Source organism: Centropristis striata, chromosome 21 (genome assembly GCF_030273125.1).
Source record: "Centropristis striata isolate RG_2023a ecotype Rhode Island chromosome 21, C.striata_1.0, whole genome shotgun sequence".
NCBI lineage: Eukaryota > Metazoa > Chordata > Actinopteri > Perciformes > Serranidae > Centropristis > Centropristis striata.
In genome coordinates this window covers 17,784,608-17,798,206 of record NC_081537.1, presented here as the reverse complement: position 1 = coordinate 17,798,206, position 13,599 = coordinate 17,784,608, and the positions used below count along the sequence as shown (strand labels likewise).

General features: G+C 37.7%; 2 protein-coding genes across 2 annotated transcripts; one reads left to right on the top strand and one right to left on the bottom strand.

Annotated features, from left to right (window-relative positions):
- The first annotated feature begins 126 nt into the window (after positions 1–126).
- LOC131960157 (leucine-rich repeat, immunoglobulin-like domain and transmembrane domain-containing protein 2) lies at positions 127–2,570 on the top strand. The gene is made up of 3 exons (XM_059325406.1): positions 127–247; positions 466–1,247; positions 1,736–2,570. Exons 1-3 carry the CDS (start codon positions 138–140, stop codon positions 2,521–2,523), a joined length of 1,680 nt encoding a protein of 559 aa, XP_059181389.1. The 5' UTR covers positions 127–137; the 3' UTR covers positions 2,524–2,570.
- Positions 2,571–9,737: 7,167 nt separating this feature from the next.
- LOC131959682 (uncharacterized) lies at positions 9,738–13,201 on the bottom strand. Its single transcript, XM_059324897.1, has 3 exons — positions 12,880–13,201; positions 12,005–12,100; positions 9,738–11,560 (listed from the first exon to the last, which is right to left on the bottom strand). Exons 2-3 carry the CDS (start codon positions 12,089–12,091, stop codon positions 11,165–11,167), a joined length of 483 nt encoding a protein of 160 aa, XP_059180880.1. The 5' UTR covers positions 12,092–12,100; positions 12,880–13,201; the 3' UTR covers positions 9,738–11,164.
- Between the last annotated feature and the right edge of the window lie 398 nt (positions 13,202–13,599).

Below are 13,599 nucleotides of genomic sequence, written 5' to 3'. Positions count from 1 at the left end.
AATACACCTTTCCTACTGTATGTGTGTGTCACTTGGTGTCTTAAGTGTTACGTCAAGGAAGATTAAGTTAATAGGCTTTCTACCACGCAGTCTATGTCCTGCCCTCAGAGGCCTCATTCACATGCTCCTCCAGGAATATGGATGCCTTTTATGTCGCGTTACGTATCGCTTTGTTATTTTATCTCATCACCCCTGGATCATCAACTTGTCTGACCGGTTGCTCCTGCACAGATGACAACTTGGGAAGGTAAGTGACCAGTGATCTATACAAACTCTAAAAAAAAAAAAGTAGTTTGTGTTGTTTGTCATAACCATGTTGTTTTTAAACTGAACTTTCTTACCAAATTGTTCTAAAACCTACAAACACCATCCATATTTTTGTTTAAATGGTGCATGTACATGAGAAGCTAGGAGGATAAAGTATACACTTCTCTTGTCTAAACACATCTCCTCTTACCATTCTAGGTCTTTACTATGTATGGAAACCTCCATGGGACAAATTCCAGAGGACATCCCACAAGATTTCACTAAAATACGAATTGAAAACTGCCACCTGACCGAGTTACCTCGAGGATCTTTCTCTAAAGTTAGTGCCTTGGAGTTCCTCTGGTTGAATTTTAATGAGATCACCCTTATGAACATCAAAAGCCTGGAGGGGCTGGCCAACCTGACTGAGCTCAGGCTGCAAGGGAACAAGTTGACTTCAGTAACGTGGACGGCATTTCAGGACACTCCGAAACTGAAGATTTTGGACCTGAAGCACAATCGACTGGACGTTCTGCCTGAACACGCTCTGAGACACTTACCTGCCCTGACCTACTTGGATTTATCCTTCAATCAGCTTACTGTCATATCAAAGGATGTCTTCATCAATTGGCCTCTTTACCAAACAACAGAGAAAGCGTGGGGGAAAGAAGGGGTGGTCTCCAATGTGGTTCTGGCGCTGCATGACAACCCCTGGTTGTGCGATTGCCGCCTCAAAGGCTTTGTTGAATTCACCCGGGCCGTCAGCCCTCCCATCATTCTCATGAACTCTTATTTGAAGTGCTCAGGACCTGCCTCCAAAGCTGACAAGTTTTTCCACGAGATCCAGTTAAAAACATGCATGAAGCCGGTGGCCTCTGCCCCAGAGACTAACATCACTTTACCTCTCGGAGCAAATGCAACACTCACATGCTTAGTAAAGGCCAGGCCAGGTCCCACCATTCAGTGGATGTACAGTCTGAAGATTATAAGAGGATTTGCTGGTAAGACTTTTTTTTATTACTATCATCCATTAAACTGTTGTGAACCTGCTCTGGGAGCACTTAGTGTCATATATGTTGAACTTTCAGGCTGCATCTGCTTTAGGAAAAGATACAGGAACAATGCAAGGGTTCTCAAAGTTTTTATGACCTAAATTAGGGAGCCAGCAAATGATTAAGGGCAGCACAGGAAAAATGCAAACATCTTGCTTCCATATTTAAACTGCTGAGTTGCAGCACTAGTCTTGTTGTGAATGTTATTCCTGCAACACTAGAGATTGAGCCAGTGAACCAGTAGCTTTCTACAAGTTGTCATTCCTAACCTGATATACTGATAGACATGTAAGGTGCTGCAGTTTTGCACAGGAGCTGAGTAGTGTATTAAATGCATTTATTTCATGCCACTTTTGGTTTCAGAGGCAGCACTTTATGGTAACCTTACTTTGTCTTTAACAATGCTCTGATTTAAACGCTATGGTTTCTCTTTGCAGCTACAGAGACTCATCTAGACGAGGAAAGCGTCACCTCCCAGTTGGTGATCCCCTCTCTTCACCTTGCAGACCGAGGACTCTACACCTGCATGGCCAACAACTTCATTGGCAACTCCTCTGTCAGCATCAGGGTTAACATCAGCTCCTCCAATTCTACTGCTTCCCTCCCTCCACCTTTTCCTATGTTGTCTTCCGATGAGAATGCCTACATTGACATCCGCATCGCCAAGCAGACGGTTTACGGTATCACCTTGGAGTGGTACGCAACAACGGACAACCCAGCAGAAACCTGGTTCACCATCCACTTTGGCAAATACGATTCACCCAAAAAAGACATGATATACATTGGCCCCGGCATCAACAGCTACACCATCAGCGATCTACGTCCCGTCACCAAATACGAGGTTTGCGTGACCCTGAGGAACCATCCACCAAGGGAAGGCCAGTGCATCGTGTTTGTGACTGGAAGTGACATCAGTGAGTTGGAGCAAAGGGAGAGGCTGATCCACATTATCGTCATTGTGTGCGCAATGGTGCTGGCGGTGCCGGCCGGCATGTACGCGTGCACCACGGAGGCCCGGTTCAGCTGCGTGGACCGCTGCGTGAGTCTGTGGAAGAAGCGCAGGCTGCACAGAGAGGACCAGCAGGGGACGGAGAGGCAGGGCACCTTCGACAGTCTGCAGGCAGCCAGTGATGAAGGCCTGTGCAGGGACTCTGAGGAAAAGCCTAAAAAGAGGCGGATATCTGAGGACAGGTGCAAAGGAGGAAGTGCAGCTCATCTGTACTAGCACCAAAGTCAAGAAATGTACATATATGTGTAAATAATGTGTGGAGCATACCCCAAGTTTGAGCTACTAAATCCGAGTCACAGTGCTTAGCATCCAATTTTCCAGAAAAAAAAATTCCTGTGATCTGTAAAAAACGTTCTGCTGCTATGAAGGTATTTCCAGAATTCTCAGACGCTTCCAACAATTTTGATCAATTTCCTGCACAATTTTCCCAAATTGCTGGAAAAGATACATAACCTTGCTGTTCTTGTGCAAGACCAGAAAATCATTAACTCATTATTTTGTTATATAACAAGTATAAAACGAGTGAAGTGCCAGCTGGTACCATGTTATTCCAGGGGAGGCAGACATCTCTATGGCTGATATCTCCAACACCACACCCAAACAATCTAGATTGATAAATGGCATTCGAGATAAGGGGAAAAATATGTATTTTTGCTTAAAGTGTCTTTTTAACTGAAGAAACCATTGAATAATTACTTTTTGTTTGTGCAGTAAACCGAATATTTTCCTTCAAAATGCCAGAAGAGTTTTTAAGGATTCTAAAAAATGCAACATACAATTTTATTTAATGATCTTTTTGGTTTTATGAAGATAAGAGTGTTTATTTTGGAAGGAAAACCAAATGCTAAAACAATAAGACTAATACATAAGAGGCTCAAACTGTAGCAATTCTGTGATTATTACTCGAAGTGAAGATGCCTTTTTATAAGATAAATTATCTTTGTTAATATACATGTAAAATAAGAAGTTTGCGATGAAATATCTTTGATATTTCTTTGGTTTCATATTTTTCTTAATGTTTTGATACTAAATACAGAAATCATCCTCAATTCCAAAAAAAAGAGTAATTATTTCTATGTTTATTTATTGTAAGGTTCTCCTAACTAAATGTGTATACTGGTTGAGGAGATTTGTATCCATTGTACGCTGAAAGAAATTATATTTTATATTGTTTTTTGTCTTTTTTTCAGACTCCAGATTTAATGAAATGGAAATAATGTTTGTTGTGGATTAAAGGGAAGTCAGAGACAAATGCTGAGACATACTCTGATTTTTTTTAGCACAATCACTCAGAGGATTTGTTACATAAGCTGTGTTTTCCCATGCATTTATACATACACTCGTAAGCAGATTAAAGTGATTTTCTATCTGAATCCTAGTCAGCAGAACATGATATTTCCATTTAATGACAGCTCTGCGCTTGCTGTGTGTCTATATGTCATTGCAGGCAAATACATGTTATTTTTACATTTGTCTAATTGAAAAAAAAGCTTACTTTTTATCCATTAAAATGTGTAAAAACACTTGATTAAATATATTTGAACATGGGGAATTATTATTTAATAAGTATTTTTAGTTTGACAAAGAAGATATTCAATCAGTTCACATCCACAATGTAATCACTGCATCTGATATGAATTTTTAATTTTATTTACCGGTATAATTATCTCTGAATATGATTAGATATGATATTTTAAAACATGTGAATTATATTAATTATATTTTGAGCAGTGATGGTGGAAATGAAGAACCTATACCAATAAAAAAAAAAACATAACTAGGACTGCAAGCAGTACTGAACGGGCCCTCGCAGTACACGCGTGTCGGGGCATGCTGCCGTCGGGGTGTGTGCGTTACAGGGGCCAGTCTATACCACCCCTATGAATTTCATTGCCTTAAGTGTTATAGTGTGGCCACGGTACCAAATATGAAATTAGACTGCCACCACAGTGCCACCTCGGCCCGATCAATAAAACCTTAAAGGGTTATCCTCAGGAGGACATTGACAATAATTGTACCAAGTGTTAGAAAAATTGCATGAGGAAACCCTGAAAATTGAATAATCTGATTCCAACAACAAAAAATCCTCACCTATTATTGTTGCGCAGTCGTTGATGGGGAATGATGAGCAGCAGACAAGTTTAACAACAGTTTAACAAAAGTTTATTACAATACGTCAAGAAATGTGAAGTTACAGAGCTCTGGGTTCACTTTTTAACTGTCCCTGATACACACAGACTGGTTACAGGTCATGAAGTCTGAACCAGGTCTCAAACCCAGTTCCAAAACTAACAATGTTTATTATATAATGAAGGTAGATTTCTTCCAGGAAGTGCTGCCTTCTTCATCCGCTGATTCGCCAGTCTTAATCAATACAGGGACATGTCAAGCCACCGGGCAACAATCTTGCTGCCTGGAACAAGGCCGTGCCCTGACCTGCTCTACAGAGATATAACAGGAGCCAAAAGATTCTTCAATGTCTACTTGTTATTTTAAAGTCTAAAAAATATAAAACAGACGATAATATTATTTGTGATTATAGAATCTTAATCAGTTTAAGCAAATGGAAATTATGTAATTAAAGTAATCACAGTTTCTAAATCAACATTAACACACAAACATAATCATTGTATCAAAATCATATCGCCTGATTAATATAAATGCATAGAGATAGATATTATTACAATTTTGAGGTACTTTTATGTACATTTTATGTAACTTTATACTTCTACTCCACTACATTTTGAGGCAAATATTGTACTTTTTACTAGCTGACAGCTTTAATTACTTTTCAGGTCAAGATTTAAAATGAAAAACATGATACATTTAAAATTATTACCCATTTTTATAAATTAAACCACTTAAAAGTTTATTAGGTAGTTAAAATGAGCGGAGTGGAGTCACAGTGTATTAGTACTTTTTACTGAAGTAAATGATCTGAATACTTCTTCCACCACTGTCCTTTTTACTTCTTTACTTTTTAAATTTTTAAATTTTTTTTATTTCTTTTCTTTTATTTTTTTAATAATTTTTTTTAATTTAATTTTTTTTAATTTAATTTTTTTAATATATATTTTTTTTAAATATTTTTTTTATTTTAATTTTATTAATTTTATTTATTTTTTAATTTTATTTTTTTCCCTGCACTTCTGCGCATGTGCGGCCCCGTTTCGCTACTGCGCATGTGCGGCCCCGTTTCGCTACTGCGCATGTGCGGCCCCGGTGCGCTACTGCGCATGTGCGGCCCCGTTTCACTACTGCGCATGTGCGGCCCCGGTTCGCTTCTGCGCATGTGCGGCCCCGTTTCGCTACTGCGCATGTGCGGCCCCGGTTCGCTACTGCGCATGTGCGGCCCCGGTTCGCTACTGCGCATGTGCGGCCCCGGTTCGCTACTGCGCATGTGCGGCCCCGTTTCGCTACTGCGCATGTGCGGCCCCGTTTCGCTACTGCGCATGTGCGGCCCCGGTGCGCTACTGCGCATGTGCGGCCCTGTTTCGCTACTGCGCATGTGCGGCTCCGGTGCACTACTGCGCATGCGTGACTTCCGCACATGCGCAGAAGCGAACCAAGGCCGCGCATGCGCAGAAGCGAAGAAAAAAATAATTTAAAAAATTACTAAAAATAATAAAATAAAAAATATAAAATAATTTTAAAAAATGTAAAAAATAAAATAAAATAAAAAAAATAAAATAAAAAATAAAAAACAATAAAAAAATAAAAATGAAATTCATTATCATTATCATGTTTTTTTTAAATCTTTTTATCTATGTTATTTATTTTATTTGTACCCAGAGGTAGATTTTGTTTGCAGTATAGAGTCCTCAAAAGAGGCACATATCACACAACTTAAGACAGTGGGAGTTAAGAAATGGCAAGTTAAATCAAATTTAAAAAAAATGTAAATAAAAAATTATTAAAAGTTCTTACAGGTCCAGACTATACTTAGATATTGATGTGAACTAAAATACGAATAGCAAAAAAAAAAAAAGAAGACAGAAAAATAAACAATGTACAATGGTGAGTTTTTGAATATGATAAAGCCCCCAAAAAGGCGATTCCAATTCCGGAAGAAAAAGAATAATAAACGGATCAATTTCAATAGGGTCCTCGCACCGTTAGTGCTCGGTCCCTAATAATAATAAACGGACCAATTTCAATAGGGTCCTCGCACCGTTAGTGCTCGGTCCCTAATAATTATTAGTATTAGTATTCCCATTATTCATATAATGTTATTGGTATTGTTATTGCTTATGAATTAATTAATTGTTATTAGATATTAATATTGTTAAATTATTTCTATAGAGCTTTTCATACAAGAAATGCAGCATAATGTGCTTAACTACAAGGAAATTACATGACATAAAAAGACATAAAATTAACATAAAAAATATATAAAGCCATTATTAATGGAAAATAAGGTGGAAACTAAAACTTCATAATAATAGTAAAAATAAGATAGAAATATAGTACACAGAACATATAACATATGATGGAAATACAATTTGAATATAAGTAATAATACAGTTAAATCTATAAAAAAATATTGCCATTAAAAACATAATTATACAGTATGATGGCCCTTGTTAGTGTTTGTAACAATTTAAAATCTCAGCTGCAGATAAATGTAGTGATGTAAAAAGTACTGTAATTATCTCTGTAATGTAATAAGCAGGTGCAATGTAGCAGAAAATGGAAATACTTGTATAAAGTAAAAGTTGTACAAAGTAACTAAACTGCTTGATAAAGTAAATTAGAATTTAATTAATTGTTTTAACTCATAACATTAGAAATTATTAAACATCCTGGAAGAACTTAACAAATAGAAACTAAATATTTCGGGGAAATAGATAGGCCTACTTAATTAAGTATTCCAGTCATTTTATTGTTTTGTTTTCTTATTTTCTCATTTCTGTTATGTGTACTAAATGTGTAAAAATCTGGTAAAAATACAAAAGTTTAACAGGAATAAATCTGTCTCTCCAAAGAAAGTTGACCTTGAGCAGCCTCAGGGAAAACAAATCCTTTGTAATGACTTGAAACACTGAACCTGTTAGACCGGTTGCACAGGTAAGTGCAGGAAGACACACGAGCGCGCGCACACATGCACGCACGCACACACACACACACACACACACACACACACACCTGGTGCGGTCATGAGCGACGTCACTCGCCTCAATGGTGAGGAATGAGGTGCCACCTAGGGACTGATCAATGAAACCTTAAAGGGTTATCCTCAGGAGGGCATTGACAATAATTGTACCAAGTTTTGTATAATAATGCACAAACTGTCCCTTTAATCCCCATACAGTGTCTGAAGGAGGACTCTAAACTGATATGTATAAGTTAGAAGAGGCAGGTAGCAATGGTGGAAAGTAACTATGTACATTTACTCAAGTACTGGACTTAAAGTACAATTTTGTATGTATTTATGTACATTTTATGTAACTTTATACTTCTACTCCACTACATTTTGAGGCATATATTGTACTTTGTGAGTGGAGTCATTTCACAGTGTGATATTAGTACTTTTACTGAAGTAAAGGATCTGAATACTTCTTCCACCACTGTCCTTTTTACTTCTTTACTTAAAAAAAATTTGTATAAACATTTTTATATAAAAAAATTGTTTTTAATTTTATTTTTTAAAGCTTTTTTTAAATTATTTTTTGTATTATTTTTTTGAATTATTATTTTATTAAATTGTATTACATTTTATTAAATTTCCTGTGCTTCTGCACATGCGCGTCCCACTGCGCTTTTGCGCATGCGCGTCCTCGCTGCGCTTCTGCGCATGAGCGGCTCCGCTGTTTACTGCGCATGCGCAGCTTTTCTGCACATGCGCAGAACCGCAGTTAGACCGTGCATGCGCAGAAGCGCTGCAGGGCCGCGCATGCGCAGTAAACAGCGGAGGCCGCACATGCGCAGAAGCGCAGAGAGGTATAGATAAAATAAAATAAAATAATATACCACACTGTGAAATGACTATCCTTGTTCGCCGACCTCAGAGACAATGGGTTTTTTGATGGTGGATTTCTGGACAAAAGCATCCTTCAGTTTTGTTGCATGGGACTCATCCAGGTGAGTTTATGAATTATAATGTTTTCATATATGTGTGCCTGTGTATATGAGAGCGAGAGTGGAGGCAGAGAGACAGAGAGGAGGGAAGGTGGAGCGAGAGACAGGAGGAGGAGAGAAAAAGCTAGAGAAGGCAGAGTGGGGTCAGGGAGAGGAAGAGGAGAGAAGGGGTAGAGAAACAGAGAGAAGGGGAGGGAGAGAGATGGGGATAGTAGACAAAATACAGAGGGAGAGGAGAGAGATGGAAAGGAGGTGAGGATTATAGAGAGGGGAGAGAAAAACAAACAGGGGAGGTGAGAGGGAGAAGAGAATTAATGCTAATATTAGTACTCATTTAAGTTGACGTGTATGTACAGTCCTTCCTAAATGTATTTGTATATTCTTTTTAACAGGATGAGTTGGATGACACTGCACAGGTTTGGAACGCACACACCATCAGGCCCTCGAAGAACATAAATGTCCCCAGCAGTCGACCTAATGTGATGTATGCCTTGCCTGAACTTTACTGTACAAGAGACTTCCTTTCCCCAGTTGAAAATGAAGACGTTCAACTGTGCAAAAGCCAATGTGTCTTTCGCCAGACCATACCATTCGATCTGGATGTATATGAACTGTGCAATATTTTTATGGCCGAGTCCCATCTGAATCTACCAACAGATACATATGAGGCGGTGAACTTATATGCACCTAAGAGAGGCCATCAATGCATCTCTGTAAAAGTATTGATTAATCGAGCTGTTGGTATAGTGTATATAGTATTTTCATATTTTCCTTGCTATCATTAACCATGCTATATTTTTATGTTCTATCTATTCTATTCAACTTTTTTCTAGAAACGTATGTTTGGCTTGATGTATGGGTCAAAATACAACACTATTGGTCCTCAGCCGGTGTTGTAGAGATAAAGCAAATCAAATCAGTGTAAAATTCATGATATTGTACAAAAAAGACAATTTATCAATTTATTGATGGGAAATTAATGTCACAATTTTCAAAACTATGAATTTGTAACCGTTACAATTAAAATGTATCCAGTCTGTAAATGTGAATTTTTTTTCTCAGTGTTTTATGATAGGAGAACATATTTGGCTTTTGAACTGCTGGTCAGGAAAAGCACTATTGCTGTTAAGAATAAACATGCTGTCTTACTGAATACATCTGAAACTGGCCTAGAAATAAACTGAAGTCACATAACATACTATTGGATGTTCAATGACATTTCTGCAGATGTCAGCTCTGCTGAGATTCTATGAACCTACCTGTTAGATGACTCAAAAAATACTTGTTATTATCACTCCTCACTTCTCTCAGCGTGCGGTGGTATGTGTTTAAGTGGGACACAATAATTGTCTCTGTGATAATTAACAGGACTTTTATTACTTCTAGAATCAAGTAGTACAAGCATCAAGTGACATCTAGTTGACAGAAATACACAATCAAGATATCTGCATGAACAACCTGTGCTGTGAAAGAAAACAGAATGAGCACATTTTTGTTAACAGTGAAAATATTTTTATTACTAAATTATCCTGTATTTTTCCCAGCATGAAATCCTGTCTTGCAACCATGGATAAAACAAAAATGTGCCTTATCAGTTTGTTTTTAGTAATTAAGACCAATTGAGAACTTAAAAATCTGAAAAAAATTGCAATCTGCATAAAGGTCACTTCATGGCAAAAATGCACACACATTATTTCTAAGAAGATACAATGTTATAATGCAGTGCTGAGGTAAGATAATAGCCAAGTTTTACACAGGCCACACCAGCTACAGATTTTGTAAACATTAACCTTCAAACTGTTTTCCCCTGAATAATCAAACAGGTATCACTTGTTAACACATTAACATCAACAATTATATCAGTGATGGACAACTCTGTAATAACTCATTGTATCTTAAAAAAAAAGCTCAACAATGAAGCTCATGATAGAGTCAAACTGATGGAAATAAAATATGCAGTCATTTTTAAACCATAATTCAAAAAATAAAATCCATGTGAAGTATGGTGGTGTAGTATTGCACAAAAAGAGAATATAATTGCAGACTGCTCTACACAGGGTTCAGTGCATCAAATGTTTCAATGACAAAACAAACAAGAATTTTAAACAAAATATAACCAACCATACAATAAAGAGGCCTGTTACTAAGAGGCCTGATCAGGACTCTGCTCTCAAGTTCAGAGGATGTCCATTTCAAAGGGTAAGAGCTGTATGTGCATGGTACTTCAAGGGTAGCACCACAGGTATGAGCAACAGGCCTTCTGTTAAGTCCAGTTTCAGCATTAAAACATACCATAATTTTGTCAACACATATGACAGAAGAACCAGAACAGAAACGCAGGATTTTTTCAGCTTTGGTTTGGTCAGCATTTTTCACATAACGTTGGTTAAAGGTTGCCTGCTCTCTCTGAGACAGCACCACCTTTATTGTTTCAAAAAGTTGCAACACTCTTTTGCCTGTGGCTTTCTTTGACTCATACAGAGACAACACACTTTCCTTGTCTGATAGTTTCTGCTGTAAAAGTGCCATGGGTGTGGAGAAGCAATCAATTATATATTTTGCCTCTTGTAGAATAGCTTTGTGAGCCATTGTTTCTATGGCAGGTTGCATGCTGTTCCTTTCAGGTATGAAATGGGAACCCATCCTTGTAAAGAGGTCAAGCAAGTCTTCTTCATCACTTTCCTCCATTGTGCCCCGAAGAGCCTTCTCAACAGCTGATCTCTCAACAGGAGGAAGGTAGTTGAGAAATGATGTCATCAGGATGTCTACATCAACTGAGTCAATGCCATGAATGCAGGCTAAGATGAAGGCCTTTGATAGCCTCACTGGCATGACACCATGGTCTAATAATCCTTTCACCCATATCCATCCTTGGCACTCGCTCCGTTTCCCCTTCACACTGTTCAAGAAATTGTTCCCAGAATGCAGTGTAAACTTCTCTTGACACTCCAGCATCATCAGTTGCCTTTTCATTTACAAAGTCCATCTTTAGAGTCAAATGTATTATGCTGCTGTCCATAAATACAGCCAAAAGATCTTCAACAACCTTAATCCTGCGAATTGATGCACAACGTGTGCTCTCTGGATTTCCTGGGTTGTCAGGTGATGTTGATGGGGAAAGATGGCTGCCTGGATTTACAGGCAAATCTTGTGGTAGAAGATTCAGCCCACTGTCCTGTGAGAAGAACAAAACAAAAAAGTTATTAATCAACGAAACAGAGGTGAAAATATCCTAACTTTAAGTAAGTTTGTGTGAAGATCAAAATAATACTGGATCCTATGTTTCCAATAATGCAACTCAAACACAAACTGCACACCTCCAGTTTATAACCAATCCCAAGACAAGATAACCTTAAGAACTTAAATATGACAACATCACAGTTACTTTTTCAGACCCGTCAGCACTCCACCAGAGCCTCACGGGACATTAAACAAATATATATTTTTTTTAAACTGATTACTGGAGTGTCAGTTGACTGACACTCCACCACCACACTTTACCACACCTTCAGAAAATGGTACGCTAAAATGCTCCATTATATCACATCTAAACAGTTAGGTAAAATCTTACAGTAGTTTCGAGGATGTGTTCAGGGTTGCTTGCAGTGATGCATCTTACCTGTGCAGTTTGCACTGCCTCCCCATGTATGGACTGCACAGCTAGTGTAGGCAGGTCATTAGCTGAGGGCAATGGGAGTCCATTCATTTCAGTACTCTGACGGAAGAAATGAAACATAATGTATTAAATGACAGGACACACTTTGACCCTAAAGTCTATGGTGTTATTGCAGACTGTAATTTATAAAAGTCATCACCCTATCCTCTAGTTAAAACCAGGAACATTCATGAGAAAATCCACACAGATTTTGGGAAATGGAAAAAAAAGCAAACCTCTAAAATTCCAGAAACAGAAAAGCATCAGAAAGTCACAAATAAATGTTTATTTGAGCTGCTGCACAATCCTATGAATCAATTTAAAGGGACTCTGTTGACTTATTGGTTTTTAAGACAAGTTATGCATGCCATAGCACTGTACATTAGAAATAGAAGTTCAGGAAAAATATTTAGATATAGAAATTTGATATGAAAAGGGAGACTTTTAAGATTGTGGAAGCAAACATGTCAGAAAAGAGTAAAAAATACATAAAAGTGATAGCATAAGCAATGGGATGTTAATCAGTTATTGCTGTGGCAAAATTAAGCTCTAAGATTACAGTGAGTACAGTGAGTGATTCACAGCACAGTAGGTAATTTAATTTGTGTGCCAATAGAATAATGTGGTAACATAACAGTGCCTATGCAACAAAAAATAGGACATGGTTATTTTTTAGAGTTGGGATGGACAGTTGAATTGTTTCATACAATCAAATTTGGAAAAAAAGAAGACTGACTTTCTAGTCTTTCTACTGGTTTAAACACTTTTATATTAGTATGTCTATAGTATGTCTATCTCTGTACCCCAAAACGTTCCAGATCTCATCACATAATTATCACCTGTGTGACATCCTCGCTGCTGACGTAATCGAATGTGATCACAACTGTCTCATCTCCATCTGCGCTGCCAAGGTCATCTTCCAGATCCCATACAACTGTATCTGCATCGTCTACTTCTGGAACCTCTTCAAAAGTAACTTGGTAGATGTGCTCAGGCTCTGTTTGTGGGAAAACATTAGGAGCTGCTCTGGTCAGGTCAATGATGTCAAAGGAGTCAGGGAAATCATTAGAAGGCTGGATTTGATTCAAAATTCCATAGATTAGATCACTTGTGTTGGTGTCCTGCCCCTGCCCAATGTGAGCTTTTTTAATGTCTGTTGGGGTTGAATGAGAGGGATGTGACTTTTCTCAGATATTGCCCTTTGTTTTTTGGATCTTGGTTGCAACTGGAAATGCAGATTCTGCAACAAATAAAAGACACATTTTCACAATTATTGTCAGCATTAATTTAAAATCATGGAATAGAGGGACATATTTAAGATCAAATGTTTTGCAAAAAATACATTAAGAAAATACTTCAATATAAGTGCTTTACTATTGTTGGCACACAATCTCACTCTGTGTTTTATGAAATACTTGATAATTATCTTTTGATGAAGGTATTACCTGAAGTTTAATCTTTAAGCAAAATCTCTTTCAATCTGTCATTACTTATTATTTTATAACAAATATTGTTCCTACTGCCACAGACCTGTTTGCTTATGTCACTGTCAGATGAGG

What these genes read in the sequence shown, in the direction of transcription:
- LOC131959682 (XM_059324897.1), bottom strand. Translation starts at nt 12,091, where the DNA reads ATGAATGGACTCCCATTGCCCTCAGCTAATGACCTGCCTACACTAGCT. An exon ending in AGGCAGTGCAAACTGCACAG is followed by an intron (nt 11,561 to 12,004) that starts GTAAGATGCATC and finishes TTCTTCTCACAG; the next exon opens with GACAGTGGGCTGAATCTTCT.
- LOC131960157 (XM_059325406.1), top strand. Translation starts at nt 138, where the DNA reads ATGGATGCCTTTTATGTCGCGTTACGTATCGCTTTGTTATTTTATCTC. An exon ending in ACAGATGACAACTTGGGAAG is followed by an intron (nt 248 to 465) that starts GTAAGTGACCAG and finishes TTACCATTCTAG; the next exon opens with GTCTTTACTATGTATGGAAA. An exon ending in GATTATAAGAGGATTTGCTG is followed by an intron (nt 1,248 to 1,735) that starts GTAAGACTTTTT and finishes TTCTCTTTGCAG; the next exon opens with CTACAGAGACTCATCTAGAC.